We start from the raw sequence: 16,097 nt of genomic DNA, 5'->3' as shown, positions 1-16,097 counted from the left end.
AATTATTACTAATCTGCCTAGGTTATTCAGTTATAATACTTTAATACTCAGTGGGTAAACACAAATAAAGCTGACTGGAAGTAATTGTACTGTTTAATAGTTGCACCAAATAGATCTTAATTTTTAAATTTTTTACCTTATTGCGCATTAAAAATTTTGATCCCTATATAGCTTAATGTTTAATGTAAGTATGTGTTACGTTCTCACGTCAATTTAAGTTTTCTTTGAATAAAACACTTGCTTTATCCTTGTTTTCTGCTCTGGGAAGTGGGTCTATAGCATATCACTTGTAGTGTCATACATCACCTAATAAGTCCCCATTTTTCATTCAGCTGCTTTGTGAGAATAAGTATGTAAGTAAACGTGTTACCAAATAGAACTCTAATATTAATCAATTATTTCTTTTAACAGGTGTTACAAAGGTAGATTATGGAGATATATCATCAAGACTTGGTCTGAGACATAAACTACAATGCAAACCTTTCTCTTGGTACCTAGAAAATATTTACCCTGATTCTCAAATTCCACGTCACTATTTCTCATTGGGAGAGGTAAAAACAAATATATGTGTATATACACAATATATATCTTTAAGAAGTTAAAGGTTTTAACTTTAAGGTTCTTTTATTTGTTTGTTTGCGCTTTTTGTTGTTGTTGTTTTCAAGACAAGGTTTTTCTGTGTAGCCCTGGGTGTCCTGGAACTCACTCTGTAGACCAGACTGGCCTCAAACTCACAGAGATCCACCAGCCTCCTAAGTGCTGGGATCAAAGGCAAGTGTGTGCACTACCACTGTGTAGCAGACCTCTAAGGTTCTGAAAGCATATTTGTTAATAAAAACTATCTAGCCTCAAGTAAGGGTAAGTCCTTTTAATTAACAGTCTGCCTCATAATGTGAGATCTGGATAAATTTTTGGCTCCACCATCCCCACCCCTCCTAGCACTAGGAAGTGAAACCCAGAACTTCCACAGTGCTAAGCAGGTGCTTTACCATTGAGCCACTTCCTCAGCAAAATCTTAATACATTTGTATCACATTATGTTGTATTAAGATGCGAATGCTTGGGGCTGGAGAAATTGCTCAGCAGTGAAGGGCACTGTTGCTCTTACGGGAGACTGGGGTTTGGTTCACAGTGCTCACATGGTGACTTGGAGCCATCTGTGTGTAACTCTAGTTACAGGAAATCCAGTGCCCTCTTCTGGACCCTAAGGGACCCAGGCGTACACATGGTACACATACATACATGCAGTAAAACACACATACACATACATTAAAATAAATATTTAAAAAATTTACCAAGAACACTTTTGTTACAAAGTGGTAGTGTCTTCAGTGGACTTATTTTAACAAGCTAAGCCATTTACTTGAAACCTGTATTTTTAGAGCCAATATCCTTGGGTTACTCCAGATCAAAGTCTGAGAAATTCCAGTGAAGATAACTTGACAAGGAGGGTTGAAATACTGTACTACACATAAGTTTATTTTCTTTTGGGAATTTTAAGTTTCACAGTTTAGGGAAGTGGGGAAAATGCTGAAAAAACCTGTTTGTCTGTGGTGATTCACGAAGTTGCTTCTCTTACGATTCAGCATTATTTTTCTTCAAGTAATTGGCTTGTTAATGCTTATAAATAAGACAAATTTGCAGATTAGTTGTCCTTTTTATCTTAATGCCTGCCTGTACTAAGGGATCTAGTATGAAAAATGCCTGCAAACTTTGACAGTATACAGTTTTTTTGTTTCCTGTTTATTGAATGTCAATTAGCTATCAGTTCTGGCTCCTAGCTAAACCTCTGTTCTGTGTTTAAGAATTTAGATTGGAGCAAGGCATGGTAACACAAGCCTTTAATCTGAGCACTGGGAGGCAGAGGCAGGTGGGTCTCTTTAAGTTTGAGCGTTATAATAGAGAGCCCCTCAAAAAAAATTACTCTTTCTCAGAGTAGACATCTGGTCTTTTTAAATCATTGTTGTTTAAAAATTCAGCCTCTAACTCAGAATTCTCCTAGAAACCTGAATTATTCCTTCTCTTTGAAGAAAACCATCTCCCACATAGCTTTAGTAATTCTTTTTTCCTCCCTTCATCCTAAGAAAGGAGCCATTTCTTTTTATTCAAATTTACTCTCATCTGTTGACTTCTTCTTAGTGGAAGTCATATCTTTTGTTTCCACGGTCACCTTCGAATTCTTGTGTGCATCACTTAAATGAGTACTTTACCACTTGGAACTTGACTACTCCCATCCCAAGTTTTTGAAGCAAAAGCATTGTACTAGTCCTTTACTAGAGCAGAATACGCCAGCCTGTCAACCAGGTATCCTTTCCAAGTAATATCCTAACTCCCCAAAATCCTATTTGTGAGCTCAAGGCAATAATTTTCAACAGCCTAGTATAGATGTAGCATTAGTTTAGCTGTTTATAATAATAATCTAGGAACAAATGTATGAAAGTATTCATTAAAGTACTGTATGCGGCATAGGCCCCCTTGACATCCTTTTGGGGATTCTAATCATTGGGTTTACGGAAAGGTTTTAGGAAGGGCAGTCTTTCAGGAACATAGGCATATTGACTGGGTCTGCAGGAATAGGACACCATAGGGTAAATCGACCCTGTTTTTATGTCTGTGTTTCCTTCCTGCCTTGGGTCACTTTTACACTAGGGCTGAGCAGTTGTCCTAGATAGCAGATTGCTCACAAACTGAGAATCCTCTGGCTGCTGGGGTATGCAGTTACAAGCAATCGTTGGTGTACTCTTTATCCTCACCTGTTGTTTCAGTGAGTCTTTGCTTGCTTGAGCCTTCTTTATTGAAGCATTTTCCTCCAGTTGGTAAAGTTTAACTTGTTTTACTTATTTCTTTTTTACTTGTTAGTGTAAAAATATGCTTTTTCCTTCTCCTCTTCCAAAAAAATTCCATTTTTATTGTGTGGATAGACCCAGAAGTATGACTGTGCTGCCTGTTCTTCTTGCCTTTCTCCCACTGTTCCACTGTAGCAGTTAGGCCACCTGCAGTTTGCTGCATCTTTATGCACTTTGAATTACAAAACTAACAGAAAAAATTACAAAGCCAAGTAGAGGGGGAAATCCAGCTGTTTGGTGACAGAAGTCAACAGGACAGATTTCTTTTTGTAAGCCATAATTGCACATGAGGCTATGTGTCGAGGACCACGACCATATCTTTGTCTTCAGTCTCCCTGAAACACGGGGTGTATAGCCCCAACTCTGTAGGAGGTTCATTTCTTTCACTGATTTATATTCATTCAGCAACTGTTTAGGTACCTACATGGCATAAAATAGTGAAAATTCCACTCTTGTTGATCTTACAATCTACTATAAAAATGAAAAATATACAGTATGTCAGATAGTGACAAGAGCAGATAGAGGATTTCTGAGGAGCATGAAAATCATGCTGTTTTACATAGAGTACTTGCGGAAGGTACCCCTAAGATAATTTATGGGCAGAAACCTGAAGAACATGAATAATTAAGACATATACATTGCTGAGGTAAAAGTTTCAGAGCAAGGTCAGCATGAGTACAAAGGTTCCTAAGATTAGTGTGTACTTGGCATATTTGAGAAATAAGGAGGTCACTTGTCTAAGAAAAGAACAAGTAGACGGCTAATTAAAAACTAAGGACGAAACCATAATGAGGGGGATCTGGAGAGATGTCTAAATAAGCAGACCATTTGCTTCACAAACACGAGGACCTGAATTCAAATCCCAAGAACCCATGTAAGGCTGAACACATGTGTTTCTGTAATCCCAGTACTCCTGTGGTAAGATAGGCAGACACAAGAATCCCTGAAAATTCCAGGGTCAGTTAGCCAGTTAGCTTATACAGTACCAAATAGCAAAGAGAAGAGAAAGACGCCATTTCAAAAGGAATACTGACACCCAAGGTTGTCACTCATACACATACGTATATACATTGTTACACAAAAACCATGTAGAGGATCAAATGGTAGAGGACCCAGCCATAGGCAACTGGCACAGTTTGGGAGGCATGCATATTTCTAATCCTAGTGCTTGGGAGGGCAGAGGCAGCATTGTGAGTTTGAGTCCGGCGTGATCTACATAGTGAGTGCCAAAGCTACATAAGAAGACCCTGTTTCAAACATCAAAACCGTTAAGTTAAAAGGAGAGCCAGGAAAAAGGTGTCTGAGGGACTTAAGTGAAAGACTGTTCAGCTGTGTTGACAGCTGTAGAGACGATGGATAATGTGAGTATGGAGAATTGGTCATAGAAATAGTGTTAGTTCCTTCTGTGTCAGTACTGAGAGAGTATTAGGGACTCTGGTACTTTCAAGAGAGTGAGAGATCCTGCTTATGTATCCTGATTATGTATCAGTCTTGCAAGGCAAGGCATTTTGCTATAAAATAATGCAGAGAAGTGGAGGATAGCTAGAGGAGAAATGGGAAAAGGGAGATGATTTATTTATTTTTATGAAAGTATAACAGTGTGCTGAGTTTTTCCCAGTCACTTTTTGGGGTCTGGTGCCTTAGTTGTACCAGGATTCTTCAAAGCTTTATTATGAATGTCTTGGTCTCCTTGAAATCATGCAATGCCCAGGAAATTTCTGCAAGAATGGGGTTAGATGACCTTTATCATTTATAAAACCAAGAAGTGATGCTAAAAGAAGTAAAGCTTTGGCAGAGAGTCAACTCCGTGATTAAAGCACTTACTGTCCTTGCAGAGGCCTAGGTTTGATTGCTAGCAGCCACATGGTGGCTCATACCATCTGTGACTCTTGTCCCAGTGGATCTGGTGGGGTCTTCTGATTTTCATGGCATCAGGCACACACCTTGTGCACACACATTCAAGACAGATCTTTAAAAAATAAAATACAGCTTTGAGAGGCTCAAGTCTTGTAATTGTCTGCCAGCCTATAAACCTAAGCAAGGTATGTTAGGTGGGAACATGAAGTCTTGCTCTACACTGAGTACTGTTTATAATGCACTATCAATAACTATTTATGAGATGCACCTCTACCAGTGGGTACTATTTTGTGTGTCTCCTGAAGAGGTTCTTTGTAATACAATAGGCTCTGTCAGAACCTTACTGGGGTGCCTCCATAGGAAGTCTGAAGAATGATGAACCCAGTCTTTGTAAGACTTGGTGGTCATGATAATATTCAGACTTAAATTCCAGTATTTAAGTGGGCTTGCTACTTTAAAGAGAAAGAAGAAAAGAAGCCTGTGCTGATGAGAATGACCTAAAAGAGAAAATTTGACCAAGCCAGCTTCCCACCCCTTAAGAAAATTTCTGTCAAAAAAAAAAAAAAATGACAGCAAGTATAGGCAAGGATGTGGGAAAATGAGGGCCTGTGTGCACTGTTAGTGGGACTCTAGAATGGAACAAGTGCTTTGGAAAATAATATGCAGTTCTTCAGAAAGTTAGCCCTGTATGACTGGGATCTGACTCAGTGCTAGTGCTCTTGATTACCACTAGAAAACATGGCTGTCGTGTGCTGTGGTCACCTGACCTCCAGGTGTGCAGGATCTTAGGGGAGATACATGTTTGTGGCAGCAACAGTGGCAGAGTCTTAAGTAGCAGAGGCCCCAGACAGATGAATGGTAAGCAGAAAGTTGCCATGTACATGCAGTGGGAAATTATTCAACCTTTAAAAGGACGGACATGCTGGCATGTATTACCTCATAATGAACTTTGAAGATATTTTGCTTAGGTGATGTAGGCTGGTGACAAAAATAATGTATAAATCCATTTCTATGAAGTACTACAATAGTTGTGTGCATGGAAACAAAGTAGTAGCCACCTGAGACTAATGGAGGTGGAAAAGATGGCTTGTTTAGTGGTTAAAGTAGTTAAGGTTTGTAAGCTGCAAATTTTTAGAGATGTGCTTCACCACCGTGTGAATGTGCTTAATCCTTTTGAGCTATATACTTGAAACTGGCTGTGGTGGTATACTTTATGTTACATGAAAGAGCCAGTGTAGGCATCATGTATTTAACTGGATAGGAGATGGGAGCCAGCACAAATGTGGGGGTTAATGTAAAGGATGGAAATAGGCACTTCATGCCTTAGGACAGAATAGAAAGGAGAGATAAGGTCGCATGAGAGTGGTAGTTTTCATGGATGCCTGAGAAGTTCTCTTGTAATGACTTCAGGTGAATACAGATTCTTGATTGAGTAAGGCAGGGGCTGTTGATGGTAAAGGCTTGGGGAAAGAGGGCCAACAGAAATGTAGGTTGTAGGTGAGCAGAGGGGAAGTTTGATGCTAGTGAATAAAACCATGATGTGCCCTCCCCACCTTTCCTATACATTCAGCGGAGAAAATCTAGGTTGAATGACATACCTCTCAAGTATTTAGAGTAGCTACTCCTTCAGACTGGGGAATGAAAGGTTTCTTTGAACTGACCCAATTTTGGACAATGCCTAAGCATTGTTGGCTGGGCTGGAATTTGGGCAAATTAAAAGGTGATACGCGTCCACCCCATGCTAGATGGTTATCAAGGCAAAGTGGCCACTTACCTGCTAGCCTGCTAGCTTGCTAAGTGGCATAGACTTTACATGTGGTCTTCTTGACATTGCCTCAGAAACGCAGCCTGTGGTCCTTTTGTACCAGGTCACATCCAGATGAAAAGTCTCATTTCTGGGACAAGATTGTTAGGATGTTTGTCGTCAGCCAAGTCCGCCTTCCAAGACATGCACTGTAGGATTTGGAACCAAATAAATGTCTCATCATACTAGCTAATAATTGTTACATTTGAGTATTGTAAGCAACCAAAGAGATGCAACCTCAGACATTGCCTGATTAGCTAATATGGCAGAGCAGTCACTGATTCAGGCTGTTCTAATGGTTCTAACATTGACTTAGCCCCTACTTTTTCTTAAGCAACAGTCTCAGTACCTTACCTGAGTGCCTTACTTGAACGTATTCTGATGTTCCTCTGCCGATGACTCAGTTAAATGGCTTTTGTGGAATGGATATCTATCTAATGGGAAAGTGAAATTTGTGTTACCTTGTTGGCTGCTTCTACACAAGCCAGTTTCCAAAGCTCTTTTGACCAGAAAAATGTCTATTGGAGTCTCCTGAGATATCATCAGAGGGATTGTCAGAAGTAATATCTATGTCCTTGAGGAGTTATTAGATTGCTTTAAGTTATTATTCAAAGTACAGGCTTTTTGAACTAAGTATAAACTCTAAAGGAACAGTGAAAGAATGAAAGAATTAAGAACAAGTTAGAAAAGTTTTAATGTAAAATTTAAAAACCCTTCATATGTAAGCACTGTGTTTGCATCATTTCCACCATTCTTTCTCCCCCAAACTCCTCCTGTGTCCCTCCACCTATCTCAAATTATAAACCCCTTCCTCTTTAATTATTACATACATATACATAAGTCCACAAATACACACACATACCCTACTTAAGTCCATTTAGTGTTGCTCATATATACATGTGTTTAAGACTGGATAACCTATCAAGGGCTTGACCCTGGAGAAAACTGATTTTCCCTTTCTAATAGCCATTAATTGCCTATAGCTCTTCATCTAGAAGTGGGACCTTGTAAGATTTCCCCCATCTTCATTGGCATATCAACCGGTATTGTCATTATGCAGGTCATATTTAGCCGACCTTATTGTTGAGATTTTATTGGTGCAACTTCCCTGTCATATAGAAGATCTATCTTGAAGTAGAAACCCTGGTTCTCTGGTATTACAGTCTTTCTGCTCCTTTCATTATGTTCTCTGAGCCGTTGTTGTAGGGGTTATGTTATATCAATAGGGGCTGACCATCCTAGTCTGTTTTTGGTATTTAGACCAATTGTGGCTTTATGTAAGTCTCCATCTGGTTCATAAAGAAGCTTCTTTAATGGGGGCTGGGATCTACCCAGATAAGTATTTGGAATGTAGTTAGAAATTGTACTGGTTCAGAAAAGTGGCAGTCGTAGGTTCTCATCTAGGGCTCATGACTTCCCCAGTTACATGTGAATGGGTCAGTCTTTTTACTGTACCAAGCAGCTGTTATTTACACCCAAGATACAAGTGCCACTAAAGAAATAATCAAGGATTGACTTTTAGTGTATCTGTATGTAGCTCTCCTCTAGTTAAGCTCCAGCATCCTAATTCCTGATGTCTTCATTGTTCCACAGATACGAAATGTGGAAACAAATCAATGTCTAGATAACATGGCTAGAAAAGAGAACGAAAAGGTTGGAATTTTCAATTGTCATGGTATGGGAGGTAATCAGGTGAGTCTCTTATTTAAACTTTTAAAAGAGATAGTTTTCATTTGGCTTACTTTGCTCATTTAATCCTATAACATTACTCAGGAAACATTTTTATATCTTTAAAGAAAAATTAGTAAAGAGTATTAGGTGATGGGTGCTTTCAATCTAATGATTGATATATATTTTATTTTGTAGATAGGTCTCACTGTGTAGCCTTGGCTAGCTTACAACTTGCAACGTAGACTAGGATGGACTTGAACTCAAGAGAGCTACCTGCCTCTTCTAATGATGTGTGGTACCCTGCCCCCAAGACAGGGTTTCTATGTGTAGCTCTGGTTGTCCTAGAACTCGCTAATTTTTTGTTGTTGTTAATTTTTATTTATTTATTTATTTTTACAATTTATTCATTTTTATATCCCAATTGTAGCTCCCTCCCTCATTTCCTCTCAGTGTCACTCCCTCTTCCCCTTCTGCCCCTCCCCTAGTCCACTGAAAGGGAGAGTTCTCCTCTCCTGCCATCTGAGCCTAGTTTATCAAATCTCATCATGACTGCCTGGATCCTCTTCCTCTGTGGTCTGGCAAGACTGCATTGCCAGGGGGAAGTGATCAAAGAGCAAGCAACTGAGTTCATGTCAGAGGCAACCCCTGCTCCACTTACTTGGGAATCCACATGGAGACTGAGCTGCCTATAAGCTCATCTGAGCAAGGAGTCTAGGTCTTCTATATGCATGGTCCTTGGTTGGTGCATCAGTCTCTGCAGGACCTCCCCACCACCCCCGGGCTCAGATTTGTTGGCTTTGTTGGACTCCTTGTGGAACCTGGAACTCAATCTTAAGACCAGGCTAGCCTTGAACTCACAAAGATCCATCTGCCTCTGCCTCCCAGAACACTAATAATTTTTTTTTTAATAAAACATTTTTTAAAGGCCACTACGACAACTGAATTAACATTGCTAAGCACAAAGTTTATTTTGTTCTTTGTAGAAAAACAAACAAAAAAACAGATGACTGCCCTTAGTAATGTGCTCAGTCTACAGAGAACTAAGATGGCTTTTACTTTTCTCTGTATAATATTAATGTAGCTTTTCTGAATCTTTCCATTACATAGTACAAAAATCATGTTCTGCAGTAGTTCCAGATTATTTTGGTGTAGCCCAGGAAAAGGTTAAACTGGAGTTGTAGTGTATATCTACATGCTCATATGCTCCTTTGTGCCTGTTGAAGCTAATTCCTGATGTTTCCAGGTCTCATGGCTACAAAGTATAGAAATGTTGGCATTTAAAATGCTGACAACTTTCTTACGTGGGTTTATGTTTGTTTTTCAGGTTTTCTCTTACACTGCCAACAAAGAAATTAGAACAGATGACCTTTGTTTGGATGTCTCCAAACTTAATGGCCCGGTTACCATGCTCAAATGCCACCACCTAAAAGGCAACCAGCTCTGGGAGTATGACCCAGTGGTGAGTTACCCAATTGCCTATAGGAATAAAGCTTCAGCACATCACTGGCACATTTGTATTCTGTAGCTAGTGTGTTAATAGTAACTAGTATAGTTAATACAGCCATTGGCTGTGGTCCAGATGTTTTCTTCTTGTTTTTGAATGTGTGCTGTTGACATTATGGGTGTAACTGTTCCTCTCCTTGAAGGATGTACAGTATCTATTTCCTTACAGTAGGTGCCAATGGCACAGTTATTGTGACAACCAACAGATTTTTAAGTGAAGAAGCTCCTTATTTTCAATTTGTTGGAATAAAACAGTGTATTAATCAGGCAGTATTGAACTTATTTACAAGCCAGGAGATGGAGGTGCATACCTTTGTACCCAGCACTTGGGAGGCAGAGGCAGGAGGATCTCTGTAAGTTCAAGGCCATCCTGGTCTACAAAGCAAGTCCAGGACAGCCAGAGCTTGATACACAGAGAAACCCTGTCTCAAAAAACAAAACAAACAAACAAAAACTATGTGTGTGTGTATACACACAGACATATATACACACACACAAACCTACTTATAGTAGCTTCATTGAGTAAGTGATTTTTTTTTTAACATAAGTCTTTAGGAAAGTGGTTTCTGGTTTGAATTGGGTTCACTCTAAGAACTGTAATCTCTGCTCCACAAGAAAGGATGATGGCTTTTACTATCAAATATGTTACTCTTTTTCAGGAAGTTTTTCCTGGAATGCTCTTAACCACCTGTTGTAATTTCTTCGGAGGTGTAGATTTGTCACAATGAATCTACAGCTGTAAGGAGGACAGGGAAAGCAGGCACTTGGTTTTTTTTTCTTTACAGTGTGAGATGGCCAAGACACAAAGACTGAGAATGGCGTTGACTAGTCAGTGTGCAGCCTGCTGCAGTATTTGTTTGAAATGTGAATGTTCAGTTAGAAATGTAAGGGGCTTCAAGTATTTTAAAAAAACTGGTTGTACATGTGAAGTTTTAGAACTTTCAGGTCACTTTGCGAAGTTTGTTTCTCTGGAATGAAACTAATAATGTCTTGCTAGTTTCTCACTGAAGCAGATTCCCAAGATAAAGGTGACTGCTGAGATGTTTCCTAGGGAGCGTTTCTGAATCACTAACTGTAAAAAGGAAAGGGGAGGGAGGACAAGCTACCTTGTGAGCCCAGTAGCCTCAGCAAACTCCAGAGAGGGAGATCTGGAAGGAGCAGCCCATCAGAATTGTCCTGCTTCTATCCATCAGAATGTTAACAACCAGAAAGAGAGTAGGCATTTGTGTCAGTAATCCCCAATAGAAGCCTCAAATCAAGAAATTTTAAATTGAAAAAAAAAAAGTCCTAAAAATCAAATGTAGGCTACTGTTTTCATGTATAGAAGTTAATTGCCTCTGGTCACACAATGAGTAGATGGTTTAAATTAGAGCTCAGACCTGAGATTCTTAATCCAAGACTCTTTGTTTAGTACCCTACTGTTTTTAATTCAATTTGCATTTTTGTGCATGTTTAAATCTTGTCTCTATTATGTATTGTGTAAAATTTATAGTATGACAGTAATTCTTGCCTTTACTGCTTGTGCTGACTCTTCTGGAATACAGTGTAGGTGGAGACCCGTTTATATTTAGAGACTGGAGGCAGGAGGTAGATGAATATTTTTCTGTGTGGTAGGTAGCCTTTGCAATAAGTAATGAAAGCATTTACCCTTCCCCTTCAAGCATTCCTGTTAGAAATGTGTCACTTCCCTGCCCAATGCCTGAATCATGTTCTCTCTGGATGCTTTCCAGGATTACAGAAGTTGTTCTCTGAGGAGGCCTGTGATGACCAAAAATGTACAGTGTTGGAGCCCTAAAGCTCTGCACCTTCTGTCAGCTGCCAGAGCCTTGTCTAAAGCAAGGTTCTTCACCAGTATTTAGTCTCCTGGTGTCTTAACCTCCCCTGATAGCCATTCAGTCTGAATGTTGAGCGCTTGAGTACTCAGCATGGAGCATTTAAAAATGCTAGAAATCCAAATGTGGTGGCTCATGCTTAGAATCCCAGCACCATGGAGGCCTGCTGCATAGCAAGTTCTTGTCTCAAAAACAAAAAAAAACAAGCAAAAAAAAAAAAAAAAAAAAAGCAGGGCCTGTCTCTGACATGAACTCAGTGGCTGGCTCTTTGACCACCCCACCCCACCCCGAAGGAGGAGCAGCCTTGGTAGGCCACAGAGGAAGATATAGCAGCCAGTCCTGATGAGACCTGATAAACTAGGGTCAGATGGAAGGGGAGGAGGACCTCCCTCCCCTATCAGTGGACTTACAGAGGGGCAAGGAGGAGTTGAAAGAGGGAGGGTTAGATTGGGAGGGATTGAGGGAGAGGGCCATGGCTGGGATACAAAGTAAATAAACTGTTACTAATATAAAAAAAATAAAAATTTAAAAAAAGAATCTAAGTAAATGAAATGTGTGTTTTTAGAAATTGTAATGGAAAAAATCAACTGCCCAATCATAGGTTTTGTGGTGCTTGATTTTCTTCTGCTTTTAGTAATACCGACCACAAGCCTAAGGAAGGATAGCACCTTTGTAGGCCATTGTGGAATGTTGGATAGGTCCTTAATTGTGCACTGGTTTTTGTCTCTGCTGAAACTGAAGCCTGTAGAGCCTGGCTGTCTGACTACTACTGTGTCACTGCAAAGCCCATCATCCTCAGCCAGTAAGCCACACCCACCTGCATGAGAAAAGCACCACAGCTATACTCACTCTCTTCGAGGTTCAGTTCCCTTGCATCTGTGAGAATTAAAGTAGATGATACTGAACCTCAGGTCAGTGTGATGGTAGCATCTACAGTGTATGGTTATTTGCTGGTTCTTATTGTGACATACTAGAGAGTAATACAGAACTAGAAGTAAAAATAAGTGGATGCAATCATTAGTTTCTGTTATATTTTCAGAACTGTTTTAAAAAGGCCACGTAATGGTGGCAGCTGGATCTCTGTGTGTTTGAGGCTAGCCTAGTATACAAAGTGAGTTCTAGGACAACCAGGGCTACACAGAGAAATCCTGTGGGGGCAGGAGGCAGTTAAAAGAGTCATCATGAAAATGAAATGTTTCAGGAGCTGGAGAGTTGGCTTAGTGGTTAAGAGCACTGGCTGCTCTTACAGAAGACCTAAGTTCAATTCCCATCTCCCACATAGTGGTTCATTTCTAAGGGATCTGATGTCTTCTTCTGACTTCCAAAGGCACCAGGCACATACATAATATACAGACATACGTACAAGCAAAACACTCATACATATAACATAAAAAAAGAGAAAAATTGAAGTGAGATCTTACAGATTAAAGAATCACATTAAAATCAAGAGGTAAGTAAACAATCAGATGAGTGAGTGTTCATTAACATTGCAGTTACTTGACCTGTTAGGACACCACTCAGCACGCACCCTGCACCAGTACACTGGCGGTCTTTGCTCTAGAGCATATTATCAGATTCATTGTGGATCGTTATCACTGAGCTAATCTTTAGAAATCACTCCAAAAATCAGCACAAAAGTTAACAAATCTAAAATGTAAACATGGAGGTAGATAGCTGTATCTTTCCCTGATTATGCAGTTGAGGCAACACATAATTTAACTCTGTTGTTCCTGCCTTACAGAACCTTCTCAACATATGGGTTTTATTGTGATTTTTAGCTTAAAAGTGAGAAAGTCCAAGTTGCTTAGGCTTGGAACCCAATCTAGTACCTGTGCTTTTTGTGTGCCACAATACATCCCTCTATCAGAAGGATAACTTCTGGACTTTATATCTAAGTTTATGATTGACTGCACTGTGCCTCAGCTATTCCAGCATTGTTATATTTTGAGTCTGTAGAAGGACCCAAGTTTCTAAAAGCTTAAGGTTTAGTTAGACTCATAGAATTAAACAGCTTTATCATAGAGAAATGAAAAAAATGATGGAAATAGTTGTTTTGAAGTGCGATGGAGGAAACTAGATTAGTAGGTTCACTAACCTGGCCTGGAATTTTCTTTTTACTTTAAGGAAACTAAAGTGGACATGGGGGCATGGGAAGTAGCAGTGGCAGTGGCAGTGACACACAACTTTAATCCTAACACTTGGGAGGCAGTGGCAGGTGGTTTTCTGGGAGTTCAAGGCCAGCCTGGTCTATGTAGCAAGTTCTAGGTTAGCCAGGACTAAGAAGTGCAATGCTATCTCCACAAAAGAGAGGCCGGGACCTGTTGGGGTACTGCTTTTTCTCAACTTTCTAGTTATGCTGTGTGTTTTCCCTGCTACTTTCAGAAATTAACCCTGCAGCATGTGAATAGTAATCAGTGCCTGGATAAAGCCACGGAAGAGGACAGCCAGGTGCCCAGCATTAGAGACTGCACTGGAAGCCGGTCCCAGCAGTGGCTCCTTCGAAATGTCACCCTTCCAGAAATATTCTGAGACCAAATTACAACAACAAAAAAGAAAGAAGGTTTGACTGGGCTACCTCAGCATACATTTCTGCCACATTCTTAACTAGCAAAAAAGGAAAAGTGTTTCTCTCTTCTGTGGGATATAAGGTTTATCAGCCATTAAAACTCAGACTCCTCTAGCTTTTTACTTGCTGTGAGCCAGCCTTCCTGTCCCAGGACATGAGACTGCAAAGTAGTGAGACTGTGCACACTGATGTTTACAAGACTGGAAGTCTTCATCAAGAACAGTGGCGAATAGCCTTCAGATCCCAAAACAGGCACAGGAGTGCTCTCTGGATAGATGTACCTTCCACAGCTTGTGTGCACATCAGCCATTTCTGCTGAATGTGTTCATGAAGAAGAGATCTCCTGATTAAAATCAGTATCCGGAATATTAAATACTGATAGAAAATTAAGTGGAAAAGAACTGAAACCAGGTTCAGAATCATGAAAACATTTTTACAACAATAAAAATTATGTCAAACAGGGTTTAAAGGAAATTAAAACAGAATTATGAGAAGTACAATTTGTTATAGTATAGTATCAGATTTCTATATAGATTTTATACCTCAGTGGGGAAAAACTGTTTCCAGTGACATTCGTTTTATTTTCACCTGTGATAGTCAAATGCTTCTATTTTCCATGGGGTGCTGAAAATGAGATGGCAGGTGGGGTGGAGCTCTCTGGACATAGTTTGAATTTCTTTTTACAATATTTTTTATTTGTTTTGTGGTCTGTTGGAATTGTAAGTTTTAATTGCCTTCTTTTAAAAAAAAAAGTGAAGATTTAATATGCCTGGTCTCAGTTGGAAAGTTAGAGGTATCTCAGTTGTCCTTGGGCCATCTGGCTTAAAGACTCTGTCTCACCCCGCCCTCCCACCCCCACACAGTTTCTTACCATGTTTTCAACTTAACTCAGTTGATCTGATTATATTTAATACCCAGGACTCATGCTACTGTATTACAGATTTGTTTTTACAGCAATAACTTCTCAGATCCCTGTGAGTCACTTAACAAAAGACTTACAAAGAGTGGTTGTTTATTTGGATATTTGGAGGTCATATATTTGTGGGTTATTTTGAAAATCGTTTCCACTCTACACATAGCTGTGCTTCACTGTCAGGTGCACATTTAGGTTAGTCCTGAGTTGTGATGTTGATTTGCTGCTTTTTTTTTAAAAAAAAAATAAAAATGAGTGAAAATGTTTAATTGGCATTTTTTTAATGAATTAGCCAAAGAAGTGCAGCTATGATTCCATGTTCCAGTCCTACATTTCCTCCCTAAATTCGATTATGTTAATTGATTTTCTTTACTCTGGTTTTTAGTAACAGAATCATGTATTAAAAGTTGCTGTTAATTAACGTTTACTTTTTTATCTCACATTTTTCCAAAGCAATCCACTGGCCAAAATGCATACTCTCTGCTTCCCATGTCAGGTTATATTTAATGGTATTCTTTTCTTTGATTATCAAAAGACTCACTGCAGGAAGTGCTATTTCTCACACTTAAGAGTATTCCTGGAAGTCACATTACCAGTGACATCTGCCCATTATATACACATCATTTCTCATCATTCATCCAAGCAGCATCAAACATATGGATGCTTGGGGTAAGGTTGTCTTCCAGATGCATACACTCCCCATGAAATCTGAAAGCAGGTGTTGGCTGGAATACTTTTTCTCCTCTGTGAGATACGTTAATTCTATCTCTAGTGGGTGCAATGTTTGAACAGTCAGATGTCTAATAAATTATTTTCATGCTCAGAATTTCAGATTTTTGTACCCTAACATAGCATGGGCTTACTCCTTATTGTAAAAGTTTAACAGCATTGTGATTTAAAATTTTGTCTCACTTTTTAAGTGGGGGGATGTGAGTGACATAATTCATTGGTACTTTTAGAACCTATTAGATAATCTCATTGCCTTTATTTTTATAATTAAAATATTCCTAAATACTTTGAAAATATAAAGTATTCCTGAGTAGTTGTGCCTTACATTGGTTTTACTTGAAGGTAAAATGGATCCTTTCATCATAGCTTTTTGTGGA

At 39.4% G+C, this 16,097-nt stretch overlaps 1 protein-coding gene across 3 annotated transcripts in view; it reads left to right on the top strand.

The window, feature by feature from the left end:
* The window catches only part of Galnt1 (polypeptide N-acetylgalactosaminyltransferase 1), a 79,895-nt gene extending 64,477 nt beyond the window's left edge, over nt 1-15,418 (top strand). For all 3 annotated transcript variants that reach the window (XM_055625475.1, XM_055625476.1, XM_055625473.1), the window contains exons 10-13: nt 412-551; nt 8,100-8,198; nt 9,502-9,636; nt 13,895-15,418. In XM_055625475.1, coding sequence (XP_055481450.1) covers nt 412-551; nt 8,100-8,198; nt 9,502-9,636; nt 13,895-14,041 — 521 coding nt within the window. In that variant the 3' untranslated portion in view covers nt 14,042-15,418. The remainder of the gene's footprint in view (nt 1-411; nt 552-8,099; nt 8,199-9,501; nt 9,637-13,894) is intronic.
* The last annotated feature ends 679 nt before the right edge of the window (nt 15,419-16,097 follow it).

The sequence above is a fragment of the Psammomys obesus genome, unplaced genomic scaffold, assembly GCF_907164565.1.
Source record: "Psammomys obesus unplaced genomic scaffold, mPsaObe1.curated_primary_1811, whole genome shotgun sequence".
Taxonomy (NCBI): domain Eukaryota; kingdom Metazoa; phylum Chordata; class Mammalia; order Rodentia; family Muridae; genus Psammomys; species Psammomys obesus.
This window is presented reverse-complemented; position numbering and strand designations above follow the sequence as displayed.